Source organism: Periplaneta americana, chromosome 6, assembly GCF_040183065.1.
Source record: "Periplaneta americana isolate PAMFEO1 chromosome 6, P.americana_PAMFEO1_priV1, whole genome shotgun sequence".
NCBI lineage: Eukaryota > Metazoa > Arthropoda > Insecta > Blattodea > Blattidae > Periplaneta > Periplaneta americana.
In genome coordinates this window covers 170,033,005-170,049,848 of record NC_091122.1, presented here as the reverse complement: position 1 = coordinate 170,049,848, position 16,844 = coordinate 170,033,005, and the positions used below count along the sequence as shown (strand labels likewise).

At 36.4% G+C, this 16,844-nt stretch overlaps 2 protein-coding genes across 11 annotated transcripts in view; one reads left to right on the top strand and one right to left on the bottom strand.

Annotated features, from left to right (window-relative positions):
• unc79 (UNC-79 domain-containing protein) overlaps positions 1-16,844 on the top strand; it is a 216,646-nt gene that overhangs the window by 130,909 nt on the left and 68,893 nt on the right. For all 10 annotated transcript variants that reach the window (XM_069829515.1, XM_069829517.1, XM_069829521.1 and 7 more), the window contains one exon: positions 15,123-15,277. In XM_069829515.1, the coding sequence (XP_069685616.1) occupies positions 15,123-15,277 (155 nt within the window). The remainder of the gene's footprint in view (positions 1-15,122; positions 15,278-16,844) is intronic.
• On the bottom strand, positions 7,255-9,626 carry LOC138702031 (heat shock protein 70 A1-like). Its single transcript, XM_069829527.1, has one exon. The coding sequence runs from the start codon at positions 9,487-9,489 to the stop codon at positions 7,543-7,545; it is 1,947 nt and encodes a 648-aa protein (XP_069685628.1). The 5' UTR covers positions 9,490-9,626; the 3' UTR covers positions 7,255-7,542.

Sequence of the window (16,844 nt, the reverse complement as noted above, 5' to 3'; positions counted from 1 at the left end):
TTGTGTGGTGCCCAAGCTTTACTTTGATCTCCAAGTTTGATTCCAAAATAAGCAAGATATGATTTTTTCACAAAATCTGTAAAATTACACCTCTGCTTAGGCAATGTGTATACTTTATGTAAGTTATATCACAAAAATGGTCTGGATTATTTATACATTCTCGATACGACATGGTAAATACTTTCTTACTGAACTAAAAACTCTCAACTTTTTACTCCACAATAAAGCTTCAAAAACTGATTTCGTTTCGTTTCCAGCTGAAACACATGACTATTGAAATGTGAGAGGAACTAGACGAGTTGAGTTGAGTCTCTCACCAAGGTATGGCTGGCATTTCTATCTCCCACAAATAAAGATAATGGCAAGGCTGCACGTTATTTCACCCTAACTTCCTTATATGCTTGCACCCTCTATCTGCTAAGAAACATCTGTTATCCTTGATTTTCAATATAAACATCTTAAAACTATGTTGAATATATTTGGTTTTCATATCTTAACATACTAAAACTACAGTTGTTGAAGTATTATAGTTTATATAATTACGCTATAAATTGTCGTAATATATTATAAGAAAATTAAAATAACAAAAAAATGTAACGTGATAGGAACTTTCTGGCTTCGAATTTGACTTCAGCATGCTAAAAATACCCTAAAAACATTCAAACTTTGGAGGCAGTAATTTCATCGCAGACTAGTGTTATCATTGTCATCAACATGTTTGGTACTACTGTAACTAGTTGCAGATTCAGAAAATCAGTTTCGATTTTAGTTTAATCGTGCAAGGCGTAGAACGGTTTCTCTTATTTTGTACATACAGTGGCGAAGCTCTTAAGAAGCTTTTGAAGCTTAGCCTACTCAAAAAATTTGAGTTATTATATCTAGTAACAGTGTAAGTTCGTAATAACGATTATCGTAACACTTGGTTTCACTGCGATCTTTCCACATATTAACCCTTAGAAACCGGAAGACTTATACCACTATTGCACGCAATTTCTAACTCTTAAGCAGGGTTTCGTATACCTGCATAATCGGGTAAAGTCGTGTTGGGTTCGTTAGCCGAACGATTTAAGGCGCACAAGATATGTCCCGCCAGCATATCGTGTCTAAGGTCGCAGGTTCGCGTCCCAGCCTCTGCAGTCAATTGAGCCTGTGGTAAAGGATGTGGAGGGTCCTGTAAAACAGTCGGTGTAATAGTACGCATGGAAGCTGACAGGTTTGCATTTGAAATGATTTTGTTCTTTTTTTTTTAAGAAAAAAAAAAACATTACAAAAAAAATTCATTGTTTTAATCAAGTGCAATGTCCTTAATATTATATAAAATTAGAATGTCAATGTATTTTATATATAACATACAATTTATAACATATTATATCATCATGATTATCATTGTCATCAACATGTTTGTTACTACTAGTTGGAGATTCAGAAAATCAGCTTCGATTTTATATTAATCGTGTAAGGTGTATAACTGTTCCCCTTATTTTGTACCTACAGTGGCGAAGCTCTTAAGAGGCTTTTGAGGTTTAGCCTACCCAAAAAAATTTGAGGCGGGCTATGTTGGTTTTCTGTGAATGCGCTGCATTATTTAATATTGTATTGTACAGGGACATCATTTTATTTTTACTAACATTTTTAGTATTAACTTGGCTATACCTCTGGATCAACGCCGTTTGCTATCCTCTTCCACGACTGGAGATCGATGATACTGACGTAGAGTATAAACAAATCACTTTACTACGTATAGGAGGGAAGAAAAGTAGTTCATCCATTTACGTAAACTAGGAAATATCGCGCTTTCGAGTTTGATAATTTTCATTAGGTTTTTGTTTAAACAAAATACAGTACAGTATTAACAATGAGTATTTTTACTCACGAACTGAGCTGTCCATGTGGACGTATTCATTATGCAGTGTATATTATACTGTCTATAGCACATTAGCGCACAATATAGGGAATGAAGGTAAATTGAAAAATAATCACAATATGAATATTTAAACACAGTTTTGAAAATGGTGGCCGTTGATTTCGATACAGGCTTCAGTTCTTTTGTGCATATTAACGCACTATAGACTATTGCATCTAATTCCAATTACCAGTTTCGTCTTTCATACTAGTAACTCATGTTGAAATAATTCTGTACCTACTCTATAAAAGAGTAGGCCTACCTTGCGTACTGTAAATTCAATCTTCACTTCTGCCCAACCCGCACAGATAAAATTACTCATACATGCTATCTACTGTCCGTCCAAGTGGTTATGCCGCAGGATAAGGAGGGAAATCACGTGACAATTACTTAACGAGGCCTTTTTATTTTAGTTATTTTAAACAGTTATATAATATTATGTAAACGTCCAATTCCTAACAGAAATTCATGTTTTCAGAAAAGAGCTAAGATAGCCCAGCTTTTACAGAGGGGCGAGCAGAAGCAGGTGGGGGAAATCGGGATGCGACGTAGGCAAACGGACAGTACCTGTGCGAAAATATGATTCAATATTGAAAGCTCTTTCGTCACTGAAAAACGCGAACATATGTCTGGAACGTACTATACTCGCTAACTCAGTGCTGTTTACTATATGTGGCCAGCGAATAGGGATTATAAAGAATGGACACTGACTGACACTGAGCGAATTTTCCTGTGTTTTGTTTCTCTGTGCTCCAGCGGCTAGTTCCACTTTCAAGCGCTAGCGGTAGTGTAATCGAGCATACGCTGAGATAATAATTGAGAATAGAATTAAGGCACAGGATCCAAACATCGCCTACCTTATTGCATAATCCAGTAACGCTTTGCTTCAAATAAATTCAAGTTAACAGCTTTTCCTTATTTCTCAGTGACAAACTAGTTGTAATAATAATATTTTATATTTCGGATGTCATAAATTATATTATAAAATAATACAATGCATTATAAAATTAAGTATCGAATTCGTTTAATATTTGTATATAATATAATATAGGTATATGGTTTTACTTCTCGTAAGAGTTTTGTTTTTCCATTTTCAGCGCTATCAAATCATTACATATTTTAATTGTTGTTGGGGTCAACGTCTGAACTCTCTTTATAAAGGAACTCTAGAGTCTAGACATTACAGTTAATGAAGGATTTATTATTTTATGGATCCAATTTATTTTATTTGAGTACATAATGTACCTAGATGTATTAATTATATGTATTATATTTCCGCTGTGTCGACTGCTAGCTGGTGTGATGTCAGCGCCAACTCTAGGGAGAAAGCAGAATCTGACGCTCTAACTGGCTTGAAGGTCATTGAAATCGGTCCGGCTACATCAAAGGTACCGACGCGAAGTGTCCATTCTTTATAATCCCTATTCGCTGATGTGGCCTTGATTCTGTGTGAAGGGGTGGGAGTGAAGTACATTAAAAAACTCAGGTACAATAAAAATTGAAGTAAAAATAAAATGATTTCCCTGTATTTATTAGCATTCCCTGATATTCGTACATCGCTTCACAGCTAGGATATGGAATATGTCAAACGAAAAAAAAAATCTTAATATCACTATAAAGTCTTAATAGTCACAATCTAGTTCAAATGTATACAAAAGCGTTTCACAATATAGTCTACCTCTGCAACAACACAAAGTTTTAGTACCGGTATCAGTACTTAATACAAGACAAATAGCCATGAAGTTTTGTTGAATGTCATGAATTCATCTATAGAATAGAAGACGTGAGAAATTAGGTACTCCTTTAATTTGGCCCTACATAATAATCTTAAGTTTTGAATTTCATTTTTTATGTCCATAGGGAGGCTATTAAAAAGTTTTACTGCCATATAACGCACTCCTTTTTGATAGGACGATAGACTTGCCAATGGAATATGAAAGTCATTTTTGACGCGTATTTATGCTATGAACTTTTGAATTAGTTACAAAGTTTTGACAATGACATACGAGGAAGATGAAAGAATATACTGACAAGTCATGGGCATTATTTTTATTTTTTTTTTTACATGGTCCTACACAATTCCCTAGATTTGTCACTTACTATTATTCTAATTACTCTTTTTTTTTTGTAGTAGGAATATACTGTTACTATCTGTGAAATTTCCCCAGAATATTGTTCCAAAACTCATTACCGAGTGGAAGTATGCAAAGTATATTGTTTTTGAGGTATTGATATTTACTGTATCTTCCGTATATGTAATAGCAAAACATGCTGAATTTAGTTTAGGGGTAATTTCTTTAATATGATTTTTCCAATTTAACACATCGATTTGTAAGCCAAAAAATTTGGTGGTTGTTGTTATTTTTATTAGGGACCTGTTGTCAAATATTGTGCTTGAAATTTTCGAGGTTGAATTTGGGCAGGATTTAAATTGGATTATGCTAGTTTTGTTACAATTTAATACTAATTTATTGGCTGAGAACAAATCACACATTTTGAGGAGAATTGCCTCTGTTGAAATTGGAGTGTGTTGGACTTATTAGCTATAATTACTATACTTGTGTCATCTGCAAATAATATGGGATGGCCTACATCTAATGTTAGTGTAATCAAAAGTGCATATGTGTATTACATACTAATTTTGTATAAAATACCTCATACTGAGAGAACTTTGAGATCATTATTTTCAGAATTGAAAGAAATACCGTTTTCAAGTTGGGCGTATGAAACAACGTGAGCTTACAAAAATAGGAGATCGACACTATATTTTACATATTAAAATAGCGGATGCAGGAAGATAAAATAGGAAATTCCAATTTTCATGATATAAGAAATATCCTAGGCTAACAGGATGCTCTGAGACAAACAAGTTATAATGTTATACCTGTATTCTGTTTGGGGGTGAAAATGAGTGGTCATTAACTTCTTGTAGGGTCTGTATCACAATTTTTTTATAAAGCCGAGAAACTTCTGCTGTATGAAAAGATGTAAGGTAAGCAGACTTTTTCAGCCTACCCAGTATTTACACATTAGTTTATTTTTTTATGCTCGGAGTTCTTTACCAAAATTTACATATAATTTTTAAAAACACTTATCAATACCATCTTTTAAAATTCAAAAAATCATCTCGCAAATTCTTAAAGATTCCCTGCAGATTATACAAATTCATTTATACCACTCAGAAGGTCTTAATTAAGGATATGCTAATTTTAAATAAAATCCTTTATTTATAAGTATAATTTTAAGGTCGTATTCTAAAATTTTATTTTATAATTGATAATCAATGTTGCTTAATTATTACATTTTATGTTTTATAACAATATTCATATTTAATTAATTATATTTATTTGCTATTAATTTCCGGATCCTCGTGGTCATCCTTAATTAAGACCGGACGATTTATTTCTCTCTTTCTTTGTTCTACATTTGTAAATATTGACCTCGCACAATGCTAATCACGTAACTAGGAGTATTGTTAATGTTATTGTTAATATCTTCTTATGAAAGTGAGAAAGAAATGGGCCAAGGTTTATTTATTGATTTAAACTTGTTACTACTACTACTACTACTACTACTACTACTACTACTACTACTACTACTACTACTACTACTACTACTACTACCTTACTGCTGCTGCTACTGCTACTGAAATCGTTATGTATCTAGTGTTGATGGAATTCGTCATGCCGAAATATTTTATTAAAAAACCCGGCCACAGAACTGGTTCAGGCGATAGTTTGTCTGCTGATACGGAGCTGCGCTCGGGCATTGGTTCGATTCCCACTTTAGCTGATTATCTTGTTGGCTTTTGTCCGACGTTTTCTCAACTATTAGGCGAATTTCTGGTATCCCCTGGCGAATTCTCGGCCTCATCTCGCTCTCAAAATTCCATCGACTCTCAATAATCTAGTTTAGTTGATATAGCATCGTTAAATAACCGAATAAAAAACTATCAGGGAATCAGTCCAAGCGGAATTCGACCACACACCTGAGCGGTGCTTCGAAGCAGATGTCATCGTCTATAGTGTAGGCATATATAGTACGTCAGTGACCCCTGTTCTTATGTTATATCCAATATTCATTTCAGATTGCATTCATCTTTCTCATGATCTGTGATTGGCTGCTGTAACATTTTTTTTTTTAAGTACTGGTATACCAGTAGTACGAATCATTACATTATTGTGATGAAATATTTTTCACGAAATTCTTCCTGTCGATCCTTATCATTGATTTTAAATGTGTTAAATTTTGTGGCCGGGAGGAAAAAGGTCTTAAGTGAAAATTTTATACTTTTCAGGACAGCAGTAGAAAGATTTGAATTGGTGTCAATTATAGAGTTTGTTTAATTGAGAGTTTTTTCCTTGTTATTATTTGTTTATATTTCATCTAAAATAGGTAATGTTGCTCATTTAACAATTTTCTTGATTATTTCCAAAAATAGCCGCACTTAAGCCCTTTTAAGACTAGAAAACAAACTGAGTAGAAGAGACTATTAAACATAAGACCTTTTTCATGTCAAAATAAATGAGAAATGTAAATTATTAGAAATGCAAAATAGGTCTTAAACAATTACAGGACTGTTCACCCTGGTGCTTAAAGTTTTAAAAGGAAAGGACATCAGTATGTGATAAAATGACTAAAATACAAGTTAGACCTTTTTAATAGGGAAGCATGGAAAGTAAACATGTGATAGTTTGTAAGGAATAAAGTATTAAATATTCTCAAGTCCTTTATTCTCTGCGTGCTCGATTCAAAAAAGTACTTAGGACATTCGGTAACGCTCTATAAATCCAGTCAGGAGTCTTATTTGACTTTAACCGTTTTACCAGATTGGAGAGAATTGTTTCTGCTTTCAGAATATATAAAAATCTCTCTTTCACAAAAAATTGACTTAAGACCTTTTTTCTCCCGGCCACAGAATTGTATTTGAAGATACTGCCACATGTGACACATTTCATCTCAATAACGTGGTGGAAATTTCGGTAACTTAACTTTGATCTTCTTGGTTATGACTTGAAATATATGATTTTAAAATCCTAATAATGCATGTTTTGCAAAAATAAAGCATAAGTAAAAACTGTTAAAGTTTTCCTTCAACTACTGCAGGCCTATCAATTACGAAATATAAGTAAGGGAACAGTTACACACAATACATGCTTAAATTATCAGTATTAACCCATAACCAGTAAACACTAAGTAGTGAAGACATTGCTCTAATACCAATTTATTATCCTACAAACATTGTGTTCATGTTCAATTTTCTTATCTGGAAATATGCACTTAGGGAAAGGAGGGAAGGATAAGCAACATTAGGATTTCATTGTAGGTACTAAGAAATGAAACATGCAAAATTATTTTGTAACTGTATTTGTATTTATAAAAATAAATAATTTAACAACAGATCACAAAACACTAACATACATACACACTTCCACGCACTCAGGTCAAAGCTCTCTAAACATATTTTCAATAGAATACATAAATTAAATTCATATGAATTAATGCGATCATAGCACTATCAACAACCACTCACGAATCTCACCCTAACCTAATCAGTCTCACGTCTCTAAAAAGAAGTCATTGGCAAATGTACTTCTATCAGATGCCCTCTACAAATAGCTAACACTATCGAATCCACTCTAGAAGACCTCCTCGACTGTTGGGCCCTGACCAGAGCCCTGTGATGACGGTCCCTGACCATAGCCCTGCGATGCCCTCGTCTGCTGTCCACAGCCACTGCCTGCTGCTCCCTGGTGCATCTTGGTCATGACGGGACTGCATATCTTCTGCAGCTCCTGCAGCTTGTGTTCGATCTCGTCCTTCTCGGCCAGGGTGTTGCTGTCCAGCCACTGCAGAGCACTGTCACACTGCGATCTCACTGTTCTCTTGTCTTCCTCGCTAAGCTTGCTGCCCGCCTCGTCCACGGCCTGCTTCACGCTGAAGACGTAGTTCTCCAGTTGGTTCCTGGCCGCCACCTTCTGCCTCTGTTTCTCGTCTTCCTCTTTGTACCGCTCGGCCTCCGCCAACATCCTGTCGATGTCTTCCTTGGAGAGGCGACCCTTGTCATTACGGATCGTAATGTTCTTGGAGTTTCCGGTGCTGACGTCCTTGGCCGTGACATTGACGATACCGTTGGCGTCGAGGTTGAAGGTGACCTCGATCTGAGGCACTCCTCTGGGTGCGGGAGGAATTCCCGTGAGGTTGAATGTTCCGAGGAGGTTGTTGTCTCGGGTCATGGCTCTCTCACCCTCGAAGACCTGAATAGTGACTGCAGGCTGATTGTCGGAGTAGGTGGTGAAGGTCTGGGTCTGCTTACACGGGATGCGGGCGTTACGTTCGATGATCTTAGTCATGACGCCGCCCGCCGTCTCGATTCCCAGGGACAGGGGCGTCACGTCGACGAGGAGCACGTCCTGGATCTGCGAGCTGGTGTCCCCGCTGAGGATGGCGGCCTGCACGGCGGCGCCATAAGCCACGGCCTCGTCCGGGTTGATGGACAAGTTGAGTTGCTTGCCACAGAAGAAGTTCTGCAGGAGGCTTTGGATCTTAGGAATTCGGGTGGACCCACCCACCAACACGATGTCGTGGATCGAACCATTATCCATCTTAGCGTCAGTCAGAGCCTTCTCCACGGGATGAAGAGTGGATCGGAACAAGTCTGCACACAGCTCCTCGAATCGCGCCCTGGATACCTTGGAATAGAAGTCGATGCCGTCCATAAGCGCGTCCACTTCGATGGAGGCCTCGGTGCTGGATGACAAGGTGCGCTTGGCTTTCTCGGCGGCCGTCCTCAGGCGTCGCAACGCCCTGGGATTTCCTCGGATGTCTTTCTTGAACTTCCTCTTGAACTCGTCTGCCAGGTGGTTCACTAGACGGTTATCGAAGTCCTCTCCTCCGAGGTGAGTGTCACCCGCGGTGGCCTTCACCTCGAAGAGCGAGCCTTCGTCGATGGTGAGGATGGAGACATCGAATGTTCCTCCTCCCAGATCGAAGATGAGCACGTTTCGCTCGCCCTTGAGGTTCTTGTCCAGGCCGTAGGCCAGGGCGGCAGCTGTGGGCTCGTTGATGATTCGGAGGACGTTGAGGCCCGCGATGGTTCCCGCGTCCTTGGTGGCCTGTCGCTGGGAGTCGTTGAAGTAGGCGGGCACTGTGATGACTGCGTCCCTCACTGTGTTGCCCAGGAAGGCCTCTGCAGTCTCCTTCATCTTGCTGAGTACCATGGAGCTGATCTCCTCGGGGGCGAATCTGCGTACCTCGCCCTTGTGTTCCACCTGGATCTTAGGTTTTCCGCAGTCGTTGACCACGGTGAAGGGCCAGTGCTTCATGTCGCTCTGGATCTTGTCGTCGTCGAAGCGCCTACCTATGAGGCGCTTGGCGTCGAACACTGTGTTCTTGGGATTCATGGCCACCTGGTTCTTGGCAGCATCACCGATAAGGCGCTCGGTGTCGTTGAAGGCAACGTAACTGGGAGTGGTGCGATTTCCCTGGTCGTTGGCGATGATCTCCACTTTGCCATGCTGCCACACACCCACGCAGGAGTAGGTGGTGCCCAGGTCGATTCCAATAGCCGGTGTTTTCGGCGCCATTGCTGTATTATTAACTGACGATAATAATAAATTCACTTGGTTTATATGTCGCACGTATGCGTATAATCGTCTGCTTTCGCAGTATTTGTAGTTGCTTGCTTGTCGCTTGTTTCAACTGAACTGGCGTCTGCCACCTTTCCACGCTCTTATATAGTAGCTGGCGGACACGTCAGCTGTTACGAATGTTCTGACGATTATACCAGAAACTTCGACGTCATCCCTTGCGAGTGCACGCGAGAATGTTGGAGAAGTCTCGGCTATTAGTAGGCTTGCCAGACGTTGCCTTGGCAACGGAGGCAGGGCTTTGTCACCGAGCGTTGTGATTGGCTGTTGGGAGTTACGTATTGTATTGATTACATAATGGGATCGGTCTAGAAGCGTGGAGAACAGCTGATCGTTGTAAATAGCGACTACAGTCACCGTAGTGAATAGGATTTGTTATTTAATTTAGACATGTTGTCCGCAATCTGATTCAATATAAACATTATACCTACTGTAAAAGTGATCTAATACCGTTAGCTTAAAATAATTTTGTCCTGGATTTGTTCTTGTCTATGCTCAGCGTTTTGTCACTTTTTTGTATATGAATAGTACGGGTAATATTAATAAAAGAGATAACATGTTGATGATGATGGAAACAATGCAAATGAATTTATACCTCATTCATATTTGATACAACGCAAATGAAACTTGTTAGATGTTTTGTGTTTATATTTCCTGGGTAATATTAATAATAGAGATAAGATGTTGATGATGATGATGATGATGATGATGATGATGATGATGATGATGATGACAACGCAAATGAAACTTGTTAGATGTTTCGTGTTTATATTTTCTTACAGTTGTGAGCGTAATCAGGAACTAAGGATTTGGAAATTTAATTTTCTGAATGTTCTTTCGAGATTTTGGGTGTTCACGAAGATAGACTTTTGATGAGACGAAACAGATCAATTGGCCTACCATGTGGATTATTATTATTCATTCATTCATTCATTGTTTTCTGCGAAAGAGCAGGTCTTTCACTGCAAACCTAGCAATCTCCAATCGTTCCTAGTTTCCTCCTTCTTCTTGATCTCCGCATACGACCCATATATCTTAGTGTTGTCTATAATCTGATTTCTTCTGCCCCGAACTTTTCTTCCATTCACCATTCATTCTAGTGCATCCTTCAGTAGGCAGTGTCCTTGTTAGCCAGTGACCCAGACAATTTCTTTTTCTCTTCCTGATCAGTTTCAGCATTACTCTTTCTTCACTCACTCTTTATTATTATTATTATTATTATTATTATTATTATTATTATATCATCATCGTGTAGACTTTATTTAAATAATTGCATACCTTTATTTATAAATGTTTTGTCCAATTTATTTTTTCGAGATATCTGAATTTTAATTGAAGTGTTACCAGCATAAGTATCGCATAAATTAATTATAAGAGGGGGGGGGGTATTTTTTTAACTCTGACCATGCATGCATACTTGCTTTAAAGTTTGAACAATTTTGATCACTTACTCCTTTGTACATTTCCACTATTGAGTACAATCTAGGTCTCTTCTTTCTTTAATACTTACTTACTTACTTACAAATGGCTTTTAAGGAACCCGAAGGTTCATTGCCGCCCTCACATAAGCCCGCCAGCGGTCCCTATCCTGTGCAAGATTAATCCAGTCTCTATCATCATACCCCACCTCCCTCAGATCCATTTTAATATTATCCTCCCATCTACGTCTCGGCCTCCCTAAAGGTCTTTTTCCCTCCGGTCTCCCAACTAACACTCTATATGCATTTCTGGATTCGCCCATACGTGCTACATGCCCTGCCCATCTCAAACGTCTGGATTTAATGTTCCTAATTATGTCAGGTGAAGAATACAATGCGTGCAGTTCTGTGTTGTGTAACTTTCTCCATTCTCCTGTAACTTCATCCCGCTTAGCCCCAAATATTTTCCTTAGCACCTTATTCTCAAACACCCTGAACCTATGTTCCTCTCTCAGAGTGAGAGTCCAAGTTTCACAACCATACAGAAGAACCGGTAATATAACTGTTTTATAAATTCTAACTTTCAGATTTTTCGACAGCAGACTGGATGATAAGAGCTTCTCAACCGAATAATAACAGGCATTTCCCATATTTATTCTGCGTTTAATTTCCTCCCGAGTGTCATTTATATTTGTTACTGTTGCTCCAAGATATTTGAATTTTTCCACCTCTTCGAAGGATAAATCTCCAATTTTTATATTTCCATTTCGTACAATATTCTGGTCACGAGACATAATCATATACTTTGTCTTTTCGGGATTTACTTCCAAACCGATCGCTCTACTTGCTTCAAGTAAAATTTCCGTGTTTTCCCTAATCGTTTGTGTATTTTCTCCTAACATATTCACGTCATCCGCATAGACAAGAAGCTGATATAACCCGTTCAATTCCAAACCCTGCCTGTTATCCTGAACTTTCCTAATGGTATATTCTAGAGCGAAGTTAAAAAGTAAAGGTGATAGTGCATCTCCTTGCTTTAGCCCGCAGTGAATTGGAAAAGCATCAGATAGAAACTGACCTATACGGACTCTGCTGTACGTTTCACTGAGACACATTTTAATTAATCGAACTAGTTTCTTGGGAATACCAAATTCAATAAGAATATCATATAATACTTCCCTCTTAACCGAGTCATAAGCCTTTTTGAAATCTATGAATAACTGATGTACTGTACCCTTATACTCCCATTTTTTCTCCATTATCTGTCGAATACAAAAAATCTGATCAATAGTCGATCTATTACGCCGAAAACCGCACTGATAATCCCCAATAATTTCATCTACGTACGGAGTTAATCTTCTCAAAAGAATATTGGACAAAATTTTGTACGACGTCAACAAAAGTGATATTCCTCGGAAGTTACCACAGTTGGTTTTGTCCCCCTTTTTAAAAATAGGTACAATTATGGACTCCTTCCATTGTTCTGGTACAATTTCCTTTTCCCAAATAGCAAGTACAAGTTTATAAATTTCGCTATATAATGCACTCCCACCCTCTTGTATTAATTCTGCTGGAATTTGATCGATACCTGGAGACTTGTACTTTTTCAGATTTTCTATCGCAATTTCGACTTCTGTAAGCGTGGGTTCGGGTATAAATGGCTCAGCAGTTTGTATTTCAATTTCGTCCCGATCATTTCTATTTGGCCTATGTACATTTAGTAGTTGCGCAAAATAGTTTTTCCATCTGTTTAGGATTGATGGAGAGTCTGCAAGCAAGTCACCATTCTCATCCTTGATAACGTTTACCCTTGGCTGATATCCGTTCTTAAATTCCTTTATACCCTTATATAAATCTCGAATGTTTTTATTCTTACTATTTGTTTCTACCTCATTCAGTTTTTCCTTCAAGTAACCTCTCTTTTTATTCCTAAGTGTACGACTTGCTTCCCGTCTTTCATTGAAATAATTATCTCTCTTCTCCTCAACTGGATCCTGTAAGAATTTCAATTTTGCCTGTTTCCTTCTTTCTACTACCATGCAACAATCTTCATCAAACCACGGCTTCTTTCTTTAATACACTACTTAATGTAATAATATGAACATTAATTTGCATTGAGATCTGTTTCAACCACAGTTATTATTTTTCTATTTTTGCATCTAAATAGTTTATTTTTGTGCTTAGATAACATAATATTTGTAGTGTGAATCGTCGTTTGTCGACTCTGCATATGTACGATATTGGCAATGTACCTCCCCCAGCAAAAATTTACTGATATTCATTTTTTTTTTTATTTCTGTTACTATAAAAGCTAAATGAACAAAAGTTATCATGTTTAATATACATACATTACACTTTATAAAACACTGTTCAGAATATTAAAATAGTTAATAATTTTCTGTAAAAACAATATCAAAGTTGTATTTTTTTATAACCATAAAGTATTTACATAATAAAATATATGATTCTTTTACTGTAGTGTCTTAAAGATCTACATCAACAGCATAGTCTAGGATCTTTTACCTATTCATTCAAGAATTTTTTTTTCTTCAATATTAAATTGTCTAAAAGTTTTTATTAAGAAAAATATATTTCCTGAAGGAATCAGTATAAGATCCTGGACTATGTTGTTGATGTAGGTCTTTAAATCATTCCAGTAAAAGAATCATGCAATATTTAATTAATCGTATATTTATTATGTAAATGCTTTATGTTTGTAAAAAAAATCATACAACTTTGATATTATTTTTACAGTTAATTAAGCTATTTTAATATTCTGAATAGTGTTTTATAAAATGTAATGCATGTATGTTAAACATGAAAATTTTTGTTAATTTAGCTTTTATAGTAACTGAGCTACTTATAAAAAAATGAATTTCAGTAAATTTTTGCAGGCCAGTGGTGTACCTGACACCTTAAGCACTCATTTTCATCCAGTCGAGAAAGTTCTTATAAGAAAAGTGACCCACATTTTTTGTTTCTATAATTAAAATGACTATCACAAGTAGATGATACAATTTTTTTTTCATTTTTAAAACTGTTAGCAAGTGGGTCGGAAGCAGTAGTGGCTTTGACTTTGTCCGGATTTCCGTATTAGAAACAAACTTCCTGTATGAAAAAGAAAGTGATTATGATGATGATGATGATGATGATGATGATGATGATGATGATGATGATGATGGTGATGAAGATGAAATATTTTGTCTAGTGCCGCTAAAATGACAAGAACTAGACTATTTCATCTAAGTTCTCTAGTTGTCATACTCGTATTACTGTATAACAAATACAGAACCGTACTAATACTGTTGAATTTACTGCCTCAAATTCCAGAGAGAACAGTACAGAGTCATATAATTGTAATGTGCTTAGGGAAAGAAGGAAGTTAATGAGTGACGTTGAAATTATTCTCCTCTGGACTTGCTCGTATTTTAAAATTTTAGAACAGTATCGGTATTTTATATAAAGAGTAATATTTCCCTAAAAACATTTGTATGAGCTTTAGAGTTAAACATACTGCATATTTTATATAAAGAATAATATTTCCCTAAAAACATTTGTATGTGCTTTAAAATTAAACATGCTGTATATTTTATTAAGAGCTTTAGCATTGTGTTCGATTTCTTCTTGATGTGTAGTATTTAATGGTATTTGTTGGTTTTGAAATTATTGGAGTTTGACTTCTGGTACATTAAATATAAGATCCAAAACAAGTAAAAGAATAGCAGATGGATAAGAAACGATGCTATGAAAGGCGAAAGTAGCCTGTGTTGTAAATCTATTATAACAATGGAAAATATTTTTTCGTTATTATCATATATATTTTGAAGCTCTAAGAATTAATTTTAATATAATTGAATTTACGAATATTCTTTATTTACGCAGTCATGTTCGTTAATAGGCCTAGTTTATAATTTTAGTTAAATTCAATTAGTGGTCATTGATTAATTATAATGATCTTTACCTCCTTCCATGATTATTGATATTGTAATTTATTGATGCAAAAAGCTATTCTAGAAAAGATTGGTTAGAAAGAAAGTTATTTTATTATTTGTATTGTAATAATAAAGGGTATAGGAGGAGTAGAAAATCATGGTCAGATACCTGAAGTAAGTGGCAATAAGTTAATTGAAGCTTATTGGTTGGTTTACATAGATGGACACATTCATTCACTAAACGCTGGTGTACCTGGAGATGATGGAAATCTGGTTGGTTTCTTACATCGAGTCATTGACCTCGAAGAGGCAGATAGGGAGACAATGCATCTGCTGGTGTTTCTCCTCATGCAGTTTCTGTCCAGATCAGACCAGGTAAAACAATAATAATAATAATAATAATAATAATAATAATAATAAATGTTTACTTATTAATTTTTCTTCTTTATCCTACATGATTTGAAGATATTGTTCTCATTTACGGATGGAAATATAAGTAGGTTTGTTTCTCCTTGTTGCCAGTACCTGTTAAGATCTATGCAGACTAGTCGTATGTGGGAATACAGAGGTCCGTGCACGCTTCATGCTTCCCTATGCAATTAACAAAATTATTGCGACTGTGGCACAGTAAAGCTATTTGTTAGCACCAACAAAACTCTTTCGAGTTTCAACTGCAGTGGTTTTAGTATACAGTGAAACCTCTCCTTACGGACACCCCCAAGATACGGACACTCCTCATATACGGACAGATTTTTATGTCCCAACTGAAATAATATAGAAATAATGATAAATTTAACTTTCGTTTACAGACACTCTCAGACACGGACACGAACAGTTGTTTCACAATCCTAAAGCTTGCTTTACCTCCTGACTACGGACAGAACTTGGATTTCAAGACCTAATGTGTTACAAGAACTGCACAGAAATTCCTTAACATGAAAGAAGACAATAAGGGTCTCGTAGGCTACCACTAGCCCAGTCAACTACCCCTTCTTAGCTGGAAGCGGGTGGATAAACAAAGTCATAAAATTTAACTTGTCTGATGGGTCCAACGTTTCCGCGATCGTGAAATTGTATTCTATACATGATAGGGTTAGTAGGATTATTCTCTTCACTTCAATCATTTGTTCTGTTTCGAGAGACATGGGATCTGAACGTAAAAGGTTAAATTGAAAACTGTAAATTATGGTATAACTGTAGACCTAGAATAAAATTGCATGGCACAGTACTGTATTTTCCTTTTTCGGTCTTATCTACTGTAGTTCAAAGTTGCAAAGAATTTACCGTACTGTACTATAGCCTACTGTAATACATTTCATTTAAAGCGTGAAGGAAGGATTCATCAGATTTTTGTTTCTTAAATCATTTGGTTACTATCCCTCCTGGAATAATGAAAGTAGTATTTCGTACTCATCTCTTTTGTCTCTCTTTAATTTTGAAAGTTTGCAACACAGAAGAAATAATATTGATATAAAATGTCTCCATAATTCATTAACAAGTTCTGTAAATAGTCATCTACTGTCCAGGATAGCAATACATGCACCAAGAGAGAACTGCAGGACCAGTAAAACATTTAATATAAACTATGCTAGGACATGTTATTATAAGTACTCTCCACTTCTTAGAAACTGTTCCTCCTGTAATAAACTGAGCAATATTGACATCTTTCAGGATAGAACCACACTCTTGAGAGAAATAAATACCGGTAGCGTTCAAAACACTCCATAAGTATTTTGCTAATAAATAGGCCTTAACTGGTTTGCATATTGTATTTTTGGTCTTCTTTCTTAAATTATTTCATATCAATTATCATTACGAACTCACTCCTAATTCTGACTTAACGTAGGTCTAGTCCCTCATCAGTTATTGTATTATTGTTACTAATCTGTGATTAGTTATTTGCATTTCATGTTTTCTTCATACTGTAAATACTTCTGTTTTT

Bases quoted from the DNA above. Each gene is read 5' to 3' on its own strand.
- LOC138702031 (XM_069829527.1), bottom strand. From the start codon at position 9,489: ATGGCGCCGAAAACACCGGCTATTGGAATCGACCTGGGCACCACCTAC.